General features: G+C 41.2%; 1 protein-coding gene across 1 annotated transcript; it reads left to right on the top strand.

Annotated features, from left to right (window-relative positions):
• Positions 1-3,081: 3,081 nt before the first annotated feature.
• LOC121381614 (galanin receptor type 1-like) lies at positions 3,082-4,828 on the top strand. Its single transcript, XM_041510950.1, has one exon. The coding sequence runs from the start codon at positions 3,082-3,084 to the stop codon at positions 4,189-4,191; it is 1,110 nt and encodes a 369-aa protein (XP_041366884.1). The 3' UTR covers positions 4,192-4,828.
• The last annotated feature ends 8,408 nt before the right edge of the window (positions 4,829-13,236 follow it).

Raw genomic sequence — 13,236 nt, 5'->3', positions numbered from 1 at the left:
TTACACTATGGGTAATAAATACAATAACCCACTCGATACTCGGAATTACAGATTATCTGTCCCGAGTGAAATTAACGAGCTCGTGACTGACAACATTAATTTCACTCGGGACAGATAATCCGTAATTCCTCGTAACTCGTAAGTTATTGTCTATTTCTTTCATGGGAATAGCTTTGTTCCATATACCTGAGGATGAGAGAAAGAAATTTCATGGGGCAGCTCTGTCCTATATATTACTACTCAAAAGAATTTAAGGGTCAGACGATATTTTCGACATTATTTTCTGAATGTCAATTATATTAGTTAGACCATAATGTTACGCATGGTATTGTTCCATTTTGACGAAAGTGGGTCTAAGCAACCCATAAATGAATTAAAATCCACTGTCATTGACACTGTCGACTAGTTCTAATGGCGAAAACATGCTTACATTTGCACGTAAATTAGGATAAAGCGAAAGGTCTGCTAAGTGCCCATAACTTGCTTTTTCACGAAGCGCTTCATTTGCACGCTTTGCACGTGTATTCCATGTTCCTAATGCTGAATTTCCGTATAATTGGAGCTTGCGTTCGTGTATGGTGCACACTCCAAATTCGACAATGGTACGACTTCAACTGACTATCGAAGATCGAGGAAGGGCTATTGCTTGGCTTCAGGATGACAATACGCAAAGAAATGTTGCTCTGAGACTTGGTGTCAGTCAGTGTCGTTGCCGACTGTGGCAACGGTACCAAGCAACGAATTCTGTTCGAAATCGTCCACGTTCGGGAAGACCCCGAAGCACTACAAATAGAGAGGACCGCTACATCACCAATATGGCTCTACGTCAACGCACAACCACTGCACGCCGATTACGTGACAATCTACGGACTGCGACTGGAACTCGAGTGTCTGATCAAACCATACGCAATCGTCTGAGAGCCAATAATCTACGCTGCCGTCGCCAGGCTGTTTGACCACCACTCCTACCACGTCACAGAACGGCCAGACGTCACTGGTGCACGCTTCATCTGCGGTGGCAACGTGTTCAGTGGGGTCGAGTGATGTTCACTGATGAGTCCAGGTTTAGTCTCCAGATCAACGACGGTCGGGTTCGTGTCTACAGACGTCCTGGGGAGCGCTTCGCTGACGTTAACGTTAGACAACGTCACCGGTTCGGTGGTGGCAGCGTCATGGTGTGGGGCGGCATCTCTATCCACCACAGGACCCCCCTCTATGTGGTGGATGGCAATCTGAATGGAATCCGCTATCTGAATGAGATTATCCGGCCGTTGGTTCTCCCAGGCCTTCAGCAGATTGGCGGCGGGGCAGTTCTGCAGGATGACAATGCCAGACCCCACCGCGCCAGGGTGGTAACGGACTTTCTCAGACAACAAGGTATCGCCAGGATGGATTGGCCAGCATATTCGCCTGACTTGGCCCCAATAGAGAACGCCTGGGACGAATTAGGCAGGAGAGTTCGGGATAGCCATGCCCCTCCGGCCAACCTTCATGATCTGGGTCAACTTCTTATGGCAGAGTGGCAGGCCATTCCCCAAGAGTTCTTCAGACGTCTGATCAACAGCATGAGGCAACGATGTGTCGAGTGTATTCGCGCCAGGGGTGGATTCACACACTATTAAACGAATGTTCTAATGTGTAAAATCCATGTTTGACAACCTTCAACTTTGACAGCATGTCATGTGACTTTCTTGTATACAGTGACGTTTATTTGTGGGTTTTTTGTAAATATGGAACAATAAATTAAATTTTTGGTGTAGTTTACATCATCAATCTAATACACTCTGAAACTTATTTGGTTATACATTTTTGACCCTTAAATTCTTTTGAGTAGTATACATGAGGATTAGTGAAAGATTTATTCCGCATGTGCTGACGTCATGTAATGGGTCTGTTTTGCATGGCTAGGGATGGGAGAATAACTAATCAACCATATACCAGAAATCGAACGCCCGTTGGCACACACACGCACGCACGCACGTACGCACGCACGCACACACACGCACACACACACGGTATGTGCGCGCAAATCTCTCCACACACACACACTCTCACACACACGCACACACACACACGACATGCGCGCGCAAATCTCTCTCCACACACACACACTCTCTCACACACACACACACACACGCACGCACGCGCGCGCACGTACGTATTTATACAGCGTATTTAATTTAGCTCACTTGCGCTCGCTTTTAGGTTTCACCTAGTTAATATTAATGTACGAGTACATACTTTTTTCAGAGATTTAAACATGTGCAACTCATTGATATTTTTTCTTTTCTTTTTTTTCTTTTTCAGAATCTGATACCGATGACTTGACATGCAAAGGTTTTACCGCCTACAGATGCAAGACATGAGTGAATAATTCGCGTCATTAGTGCTGAAATTGAAATATTCCAGACCATTTGTGCACATAAAGACCTCAGTATGCATTTCATCATAATCCTAGTTTGACTCCCGACAGTCGAAAGCAGTGGATATAAATTCACCGTCAAAAAACGCAGATTGTCTTGTTGTCCAGTCGCTGTTATTTAAAAAAAAAAGGAGAGAGTTCTGTATGATAAATATCATATTTACGTGTCATAGGAGATAGCGCATGTCAGTATTCATATAATCAAACAACGCTATTGTGTGGGCTTGTTTTCTCCTTTTGTCTGGAGTTGGCCATGATTCGGTAGTATGATATACTCAAACTTTGACCAACAAGTCATGTGACATTGCGCTTCAAAATGTATGGATGTGTATACAGTATATATTAAAACTCCATTGTTGTGTGATGTTATTGCTTCAGAAGAACAGATTTGACTGTCGTTCGATCTGAAAGTAGGAAAGACAGTTTTAAAAAGAAGCTGATTTTAAAAAAGCCTAATTGTACGGGTCTGTTTTGAAATTCAAGGAAAGTCATTATCCATGTGATCAATCCGAGAAAATAATTTCCATGCAGCCTTCTTCTTAAAGTATTAAAAACAGGAACTAATATTACGTTATTAAGAAGTAATTTTGCAGCATCGTTTGTCACGAAACTTAAACCTCTTTCAGCCATAACGTGAGCTAATTCTTGATTCTTTCAAAATGTCTCTAAACGACTCATTCTGTGCTGACTACAAGACTACGCCTAACGGGACCATCTCGATCCAGCTGTTCAACTGTTCTGCCCCTCAGAACGAAGACTACTTGGACTACTCTGAGATTGAAGAGTGGCAGCGCTTGGCCATGATGGCGTACAACATCAACATGAACTACTTGTGGTTTGTGTTCGCCCTGGGCTTCCCCGGAAACCTGGCGACCATAGTGACGACAATCAAGATGGCCGCCGTGGGCCCGCCGTCTCTGTACGTGCTGATGCTGGCGATCGTAGACAACCTGGCCATCACCGTGAAGCTGCTGTACCACCAGCTGGTGCTGCACGGCGTCGTGCTCGGTGCCGAGGGCTGCAAGACGCTGACGTTTCTCGGAAGTTTTTTGGTTGCCATGGCCAACTGGATCCTGGTGTTTCTAGCCGTGGAGCGGTTCCTTGCAGTTCACTTTCCGCTGACGCGCTCGGCGTCCAAACGCTGTCGGATACGGAAAGCGACGCTCAGCGTGTCCTTTGTCGCATTGGTTCTGTTTTGTATTTTCCTCCCTCTCATCTGGACGCACTCGTACATCTACGACGAGAGAAACAACCGGATGTACTGCGGGGTGGTGAAGACGTACGAGCACTTCATACGGACGGCGTGGTACTGGATAGACTCGATCGTCTACGCCATCATTCCCTGCACGCTGCTCTTCGTCTTCAACATCCTCATCATCCGAGACGTCCGGCACTCCCTGCTGACGCATATCATCCTCACCAACAACAATGGCTGCACGCGAGGACAGCTGTTTCATCTGCAGGTGACGGCGATGCTCCTCACGGTGTCTGTAGTGTTCGTCGTGCTCATTCTGCCCATATGCATCTACTTCATCCTTGACCCTTACTGGGTCGTGCAGATCTACACGGTGGCAGACGGCCGGAAGCAGCTGTTCAGGCAGTGCGCATTCCTCCTGTGTGACATGAGTCACGCGATTAACTTTTATCTCTATTTTCTAAGTGCCAGGAACTTTCGGCGGCGGTTCTTACATATGTTCATTTGCAAATCGTGTGACGAGAAAAGACGCCACAGCACGGGAATTCGGTCCAACCCAATGTATTACATGTAATCCGCAGTCACTCTATTGCTGGACACCTCAGCACATTTTAAACTACGGATATTTGGTGTCTAACATATGACTATTTCAACAGTTGGTTAAGCGAAAGAGAAACGGAAATCCAGTTGGGGCCACATGCTACTCTTGTCGAAAATGCATTTAGCATTTTCATATGCACTTTTCCTTTGACAGGACAATACAGAACAAGGCTTTTCATATGCCAATCGTGGTGCAGTAATTTGAATAGGAAATAAACCGAACTCGTAGCTGGCAGTCGATCCTGCGACCCATAGCACTTCAGGCGGGCACTTTAACACTGATCTACATCCTGTTCGAGTGGGTCACACTTCAGGCGGGCACTGTATCATTGATCTAAATCCGGCCCCAGTGGGCCGTACGTTTATACTATAGATCATGTGCAGAGCGATGAAATAGTCACCTCCAAGACTAAAGTAACCCTCAAATTTCAATAAAAATGGTACCAAAAAACCCCATGCGTTTCATAAATGATCGATGTTATGTTTTGTGGGATATCATTTGGAAAGTGCAGCTTCAAAAATTTTGAAATGTCCCGAACGAGTTTGGTTGAAGCTCGAGAGAGATCCCGGAAATAGTTGATGACTCCGAGATTGGTAACGACAATCCAATTAGTGCCTCACTCTGCGCCACGTGTGGGTCTGTTTCCATCATAACCAATCAGATTTCTGTCAACATTCATGATATTTACCTAGTAAAAGACGCTGCGGTTCTGATTGGTAGTGAAATGTTAAACTGGTTATTTGTGCAAATACTATTATCTATTGTCATTAAATCTATTGCCATTAAATTGCATTTTATTTAGTATACTGTTGTTATACAGTATACAATTGAGGTGTAAACAAAAATGGAAATGCCATTTTCAACGAAACTGAAGGTTGTTAATAAAATCTTTCATTAAATCTTCTAAATGCCATGTGACCCCCGCCTCCATTTTTTGTGAGTTTGTAAATTAAATACGAGGCACCACACTTTTGACTGATGTACTTCCTGAATGTATGGATACGGAAACCCTATAAACGTGTCCCTATCCTCAACAGGTTCAAGCTGGCCCCTACCCCATCCCACTAGGCTCCACCTCTGAAATATCTAGTGTTTGGGGCAGACTTGAGTGTGATAATATACTTCTTATAAGAGGTTTTAGATTTTTCATTGGAATAATTTAATATATAACGCCCTGTTCAGTAGGAAAAAACACACCTATAAAATGTTCAGACAGTTTCATTTTCGATTACTCTCACACCTACTTGTGACTTATTCAGTGATTTGTAACATTACATGTATTGATGAATATGATAGTTGGCATGGATTATTACTATATGTGTTTTGAGAGATTTTTTACTACGAATTGTTATTAAAGGGACATTCCTGAGTTTGATGCATTGTAAGATGTGTTTTGAGAGATTTTTTACTACGAATTGTTATTAAAGGGACATTTCTGAGTTTGATGCATTGTAAGATGTTTCCGACTAATAAAATATTTCTACGATTAAACTTCCCTATTAAATATATTTTCGTGTTTAGAATATTAGTGTCTGTATATTCAATGTGTTTCTGGTCGTCTTAATATTTGTAAGAAGCCCATACAAGACTTTATCTCCAAATAATTTCGTACGTACGAAAAAATATGTTTTAGGAAATAAAATGAAAATTAACCTAGTACAAATATTAGAACGATCAGAAACACGTTTAATATACAGCCACTAATATTCTAAACAAGAAAATATATTTAATATGTAAGTTTAATCGTAGAAATATTTTATTTGTCGATAACATCTTAAAACATTGCATCAAACTCAGGAATGTCCCTTTAAACAGAAGTATTTGTTCATTAATCTATCCATCCATTAAACATATGTTAATGTGATATTTCAATATCGTTTTGTTATTTTTGGTGGTGGTGGTGATGGTATGGAGGATATTGTAACAAATCATTTATTTATGGAGCAATCTGACTGAAAAGAAGTATTTAATCCACTAATGTTTTACCGTGTCACATTAAGATCTGGAGAAAAAAAAAACCCACCCTAAAACAACTGCAATCTATGTTTTGATAGATGAAAGCGTATAAAGTGCATAAAGGAAGTTCTATTCTATGTTATCATCTTATTTTCGTGCGTATGTCCAATTAAGGTTCAAGCACGCTGTCCTGGGCACATACCTCAGATATCTGTGCTGTCTATTCAGGATAGTGGGTTAGTGGTTTGTGAGAGAAGAGAGTGTAGTTGTCTTACACCTACCCACTGAGTCGTTAAAACTCGTAGTGGGTGGGAGTTGTTACCGGGCTGCGAACCCAGTATTTACAAGCCTAATTTCCGATGCCTTAACCACGACACCGCCGAGGCCGGTGATAAAGGAAAGTGTTTTAACGATAGATCAATACCTTTTAAAACCCCTGCTGTTGGTGTCTAACGTATACTGCCCCATAGGCTACTCCTACCAAATAAGAAGAAAAGCATATTTTATAAGCATTTTCTAAAAGACAGAACAGGGACTGGAACAACCTAATCTACTGAGAGTGGCCGATCCCACAATGCATCGCACTCCAGGAGAACGCTCTACCACAAGCTACAATTCCTCCTCAGTGACGAAGCGGAGTTCAGTGTGCGCGAGCGATCGAGAACCATTTGACTGGTACCATCGTGTTCTATCATACCACTCTGCTAGTCGAGCATTAGGATTACTTATAGCCAAACGCAAGGCTATGGGCGGAATGTCTTGTACTGTTTTTTTTAGTAAATTGTATTACTCCATCGTGTTGCCTACTATTACGTATGGTGCTGGTGTATGGGGATATGGGGTGGACTCCCATGAAAGTGGTGCAGTGGAAAACGGTACTACGCCAGCGGACTAGACTTGTGAATATGGATATTAATAGACTTAATAAACGTATTTTCATATGGACAGAAAAACTCCAGTCTGAAAAGTGTAAAAGTTGGAATTTTTAATGTGCGCCAATTCTATTTACAGCAACATATTGGACAGTTTTGTGACATTGATATTCAGCTACCTCAATATATAATTAATGATGCATTAAAAAAACCTCTTTGAAACGCATATTGCTCACGAACGTCTATGTCCTATATGTCCTAACCAGTGTGTGGAGGATGAATTGCATGTTTTTACATACTGCCCCCTTTACGAAGACGTCCGTTTTATTTTGTATCAACACGCACAAGTTGCCTTAAAAAAAAATTATGTCTTTATCTGATTTTAGTCAGATATGCTTTTTAACTCTACAGAGCCTTTTTATATTTTTGATTAATTTGTATATTTCGTGTAACGTCAAAAGCTTATTTTAATATTACGATGACGTACCCATATGTACATGTATTAGTATTAATATACTAAAAGGCAAAAGTTATTGTGACACACAAAAGACAAAGATAATTGATGATAAGTTTTTACTGCCATGTATGAAACGTTATAATATGGAAAGAGAAATGTCCGAAGGTATGGAAACGAGCAATAATCCATGAAAGGGGCGCACCTGCCATATGCAAATGAGCTACATCACTAGAGGGGGTCCAGAGCGAAGTTCACACAGTCAGGAGCGATTGTGTCGACCTTGAGCATTGATACAGGCCTGGCACCGTCGTCTCACTGAGGCCACTAAACGCTGTAGAAAGTTCCTGGGAATGACCGTTTCGCAGATGCGTGGTTAGGATCCATGTGTCTTGGTGAGGGGTTATCACGGGTGGTCGGCCGCTACGTGGACGGTCCCTGACCTGGTTGTTTTGTTGATATCGTTGCCATAAGTGCCATATGGTGTTTCTGTGGACATTGAATTGACGTACAACGTCACGCCGCAAGGTCCCAGATTCAAGCATCGTTATGACTCGCAATCTGCCATTTTCACAGATGCGGACGAAATTGCATCAAACAGTTCACTAATGGTGTTTTTCTGACTTCTAGACTTCTGAAGGCTGCACAGAGTGGCAAAGATTTGCGACTGAATGTTTCTTGCACAAAGCATGCAACTGTGTGATATAGGGGTAGGCAAAATGTCAGTATCGGTTATGACCACCACGAGCCCTGATGACAGCTTGACAACGGTGACGCATGGAAGCAATCAAACGTTGCACAACACGTTGTGGAATGTTCTGTCACTCATGCTGCAGTACCCTAAGAAGTTGCGGAAGTGTCAGGGGTGGTGGATTCCTTCGGCGCACACGCTGATCCAATGCATCCCGTAGATGCGAACGGGCAGGCCAAGGTAATGTCTGGATGTTGTGGCGCTGCAAAAACTCCTGACTAACACGTGCAACATGTTGTCTGGTATTGTCATGCTGAAAGATTCCACAGTTGATATTCATGTGCGGAATGACGTGATGCTGCAGGATCTCGTCTCTATATCTGATGCCCGTCCGTGCACTTGTCACATACACAAGAGCCGTCCTACCACTGTGATGGATTCCTACCAACACCATGATACTGCCGCCACCAAAACGGTCGACTTGTTGCACTCAGTTTGGAGCATAACGTTCTCCTCGACGTCTATAAACACGTGTGCTTCCATCAGCGCGTGACAGGAGAAAACGAGACTCATCTGAGAACAAAACAGTCCTCCACCTGGCACATGTCCATCTCGCTCTCTGCTGGCACCACTGCAGACGCTCCGCTAAGTGACGTGGGGTCAAACGTTACGTCGCACTGGTCTTCTAGGGAAAATGCCTGTCTCCCTCAGCCGATTACGAACTGTCTGGTCAGACATTCTGCGTAGTCCAGGGATTTGTTGCTCTTGTGGTTTGATTTTGAAGATGACACACCCCGTATCGATCTTGAGATGCGGTGGTTACTTTGGGACGGCCTGACTTTGTCCTGTTATTAACACTTTGAGTGGTGTTGTACCGTGCCCATAAAGCAGAGATGGTTTGTCTGAAGACGCCAAAGTGCCTTGCCACAGCTTGTTGAGTTGCCCCTACTTGCAATTTCCCATTGGCATTATTGCGTTGAGCTGATGTCAGTGTCATTGTGCGGTCTGTTTGAATCACTGGAAATGTGGCCTTTTGTGCCCCACCAACGGAGGGATCGGCATGCAAAGTTACAGAACTTCATGATGCACGTGCTTCTCTGAGGATTGCGCTTTTGCGTTTCTGTACAAACGTTGACTATGGCTACGTTTATGCGAATCGAACGTGTTTTATAATGTTTTTGCATCACAGTTCGCTCACTTGCTTGATTGTCTTTACGATGTCTTTGATTCTGTAAACATAATCCGATAGCATTGTTTTTACCAATGTCAGGTTTTTGGGGTTCTTTGAAGAGTGTATGTTAGTAGCTAGATTCATTCAAAAGTCTACGAATCATGCCGGAAATAAAATAAATAAACGAATCAATCAATCATTCAAACAACCAATCGATCAATCACTCAATCGATCAAGTAAATAATTAATCAATCAATCAATGAACCAATCAAATAAATAAGTAAGAAGTATGAATGAATGAATCGATCAATCAATCAATCAATCAACTATTGGGTGTCATAAAAGGTAAGTGTATGGAGATACAAGTAAGTAAATAGGTAAGTAAATGAATAAATTTAAAGTAATAATTTTTAAAACCCCAACTAAATTATGTTGAATAACATTTGCATAATATATGCACTTGACGTTCTGATTATGATGAGAACTGTTCCCAATTCAACGTAAATGACGCATTTTGCAAGCAAACAAACAAATCCATCTGTTAGATATATTTGCACAATGTATGGATTTTTATACATTTCCGATTTCGATTGTTTGGTCCACTGTCGTTTTCGAACGACGCGTTTAACCACTCATGTGATACACTAACAATGAAATTGTAACAATCAGTATTTTAATAACTGTTCACTGAGTGGTCATTTAGTTTTTGTCAGATCTTAATATTACGGAAACAGAACGAAATCAATTGTAGATCCTGTTGCAGTCTGGAACTAGAGGGGTTTATCATGAGTTCCATCAGAATGGAAAACCAACACATCAGAAAATCAAGATTTGGATCGCTTCATCACATTAAATGATTGGAATACATTCCATTTAACGTAACGTAATTTCTACCAAACATTTTGTGTAAGTAATTAACTTCGCGTTTCATTGTTATTACCCTTTCTAGGGTAGCAATTAAACGCGGGCATCGGTGGTATACAAGTATTTATGGAATTCCTGTCCAGGACGGAAGAATTGGCGTACGTCAACACTTGCGCCCATGACAGGCGTGCGCTACAATGTTCAGCTTGTTCTGAACGTGTACGTTAAATCTCTTTATCCTGATCCTAATTTATGGAAGACAAATCTTTAAAAGATATTTCTGTATGTTACATATTTTATTTATCGAAATCATAGATATATATATATATATATATATATATATATATAAAATTAATTAGACTAAAACCATTATAGGTATATTCACTATAATTTCTAAAAGTAAACATATTTGATTGATTGATGACGAGCAATTTTAGGGGCGATACCAAAGACGTTATAGGTTAACTATTCGTCATAATGTAATCGATTTCCATCGTGTAGTGTTTCATTGGATGTATGGAAGTGGTGACCTGGTCATCACCTAGGAGCAACCAGTCGTATGTATTGAAATTGTTAATACACGTACAGGTAAACAACTATGTGTTATTAAAAAATAACGTATGCTGTTCTCACCAACGGGTGTGTAAGAAACCTGTGGGGTTTTTTTAAATTTTGGAAAGGACAGGAATATTTGTTTTACGAAACTATGGCTATTTTCTGTCTAAGATTAAGGTTATTGCGACACTGCCAGGAGAAAGAAAACCCGCTGCCACTAAAAGGGCTACTCATACCGACGAAAAAAAACAAAGAGTTAAAGTTTGTTTTATATAAATATAAAAAAAGGCTTCAAGTTCTTTATTGATTTAAGTTATACAACTTATAAGCTTTATAAGAAAAACAAAATGATATATACAAATTTACAATATTTGATAATGGTGGGGAGCGCTTCAGCACTCTCCAAAATCACATTCATACATCAATACATGGCTAATGTATACGAAATAAACCATACATACACACTTGATAAATAATTACGTGGATAGTAATAAAAAAGATATTAAATATAATCACATCACGTGCGTAGTGAAACTAAAGACATACATATAACTAAAACAGTGACGGATCCAGAAAATACATTGGGGGAGCAATGACATGAGGCGGAATGCCAAAGGAACTTTGGGGGTGGTTTGGAGGGGGATGAAAATTAATATACAGTCAAACCTGTCTTAAGCGGTCAGTCAAGGGAGTAGATAAAAGTGACCGCTTAAGACAGGTGGCCGCTGATTACAGGTTGCCACATATATAACCTTTAAAGCATTTGTACTTAGTTTCTTGTTTTACCGTCTGTACTGCTAATCTACGGATGTGTGCTTCACAGTTGACTATAAATCAACTTTTGACATGTACTCTCCTTCAGAAATAATGCAAATGGAATGTATTAAATTAACCGTTGTTAACAAGTTTGTTTTCTTTTTCCATTTAATTATTTAATTCCTACTTCATGCCACGTATTGTCATAGTAAGTGAATCTACAAATGTCAATCGTAGCCTGCCCAGAGGCAATTGGAAGCATTCCAGAGTCATACTTTCTTAATTTATATACAGTAGAGATTTTTTGACTGAATGAGTACTATATAGTATCCCTGAAGGTGTGAAGATCGGTTATTTGCTGCGCCTTATCACTGTTGATAAAATATCCCGTTTATATAATAGTAAACATTTACTGTGGCCGCTTAATACAGGTATTTTAGCGCTTTGGGATCCGATTTAGGTGGCCGCTGCCCGCGTTGGACAGGTGACCGCTTATTACAGGTGCATTTACATTATAAATCGTTAGGAAGACAAAAACGTGACCGCTGAAGACAGGTCAGAGGTGGATCTAGGGGGCATACATACATATATACATACATACATACATACATACATACATTTACAAGTAGACACATTAATTTGTTAAGCATGGCTATTGGATGTCAAACATTTGGTAATCTTAGAGACGAAACCCGCTTTATTTATTCCTTAGTAGCAATGAATGTTTTATAATTATGTACCATCGCAGTGACAGGATAGCACATACCACGGCCTATATGATATAACATTCATGGTGCACTGGCTGGAGCGAGAAATAGCACAAGACGTCATACCGATGAAACAGCAAGCTGTCTATCATATGCCGTAGACAAGACAGTACATACTAGCACCATGGTTTTCGCTATACCAATTGTGGGTAATTGGTTGGAACAGGAAACAACAAGTCCATAGAGTACGATTGATTCTGCACTTTGACAAATGCTTTACGACGAGTATCACGAAAATCACTAAGAACAAAATCAAACAACTAGACTACTCCCAACGGAATAGCAAATACATTGCACGGGTCTCTGGCATTCAGGGGCGGGACGTTGCCCAGTGGTAAAGTGTCCGCCTGATGCGCGATCGATCTAGGATCGATTCCCGTCGGTGGGCCCATTGGGGTTATTTCTCGTTCCAGCCAGTGCTCCACAACTGGTGTAGCAAAGGTCGTGGTATGTACTATCCTGTCTGTGGGATGGTGCATATAAAAGATCCCTTGCTGGTAATCGACAAGAGTAGCCCATGAAGTGGCGACAGCGGGTTTCCTCTCTCATATCTGTGTGGTCCTTAACCATATGTCCTACGCCATATAACCGTAAATATAATGTGTTGAGTGCGTCGTTAATAAAACATTTCCTTCTTCTTCCTTCCTTCCTGACATTCACGTTATGCACAAATAGAACTAATTATAGAGTAGAAACCCAAAAGCTCTCATAATCACCTCCTTTGTAACTATGTTGACGCCCGTTCTTGTCGTGTATGTTAATTGTGTATTTGAACTGTCCTCTTGGTACACATTGTAATGTGTCCGAGTGTTGTTTACTAAATCTTGAAAAGTTGCTTTTTCTCAGAGGAGCCATCTACTACTGAACTAAATGCCCTTCACACCGTGCAAATTGCACAATAACAAAGAAGCCTGAAAATCTACCTAGTCTCG

Source organism: Gigantopelta aegis, chromosome 9 (genome assembly GCF_016097555.1).
Source record: "Gigantopelta aegis isolate Gae_Host chromosome 9, Gae_host_genome, whole genome shotgun sequence".
Classification (NCBI taxonomy): Eukaryota; Metazoa; Mollusca; class Gastropoda; order Neomphalida; family Peltospiridae; genus Gigantopelta; species Gigantopelta aegis.
Note: the sequence above shows the minus strand (reverse complement) of the source record. Positions and strands in the feature narration are given on the sequence as shown.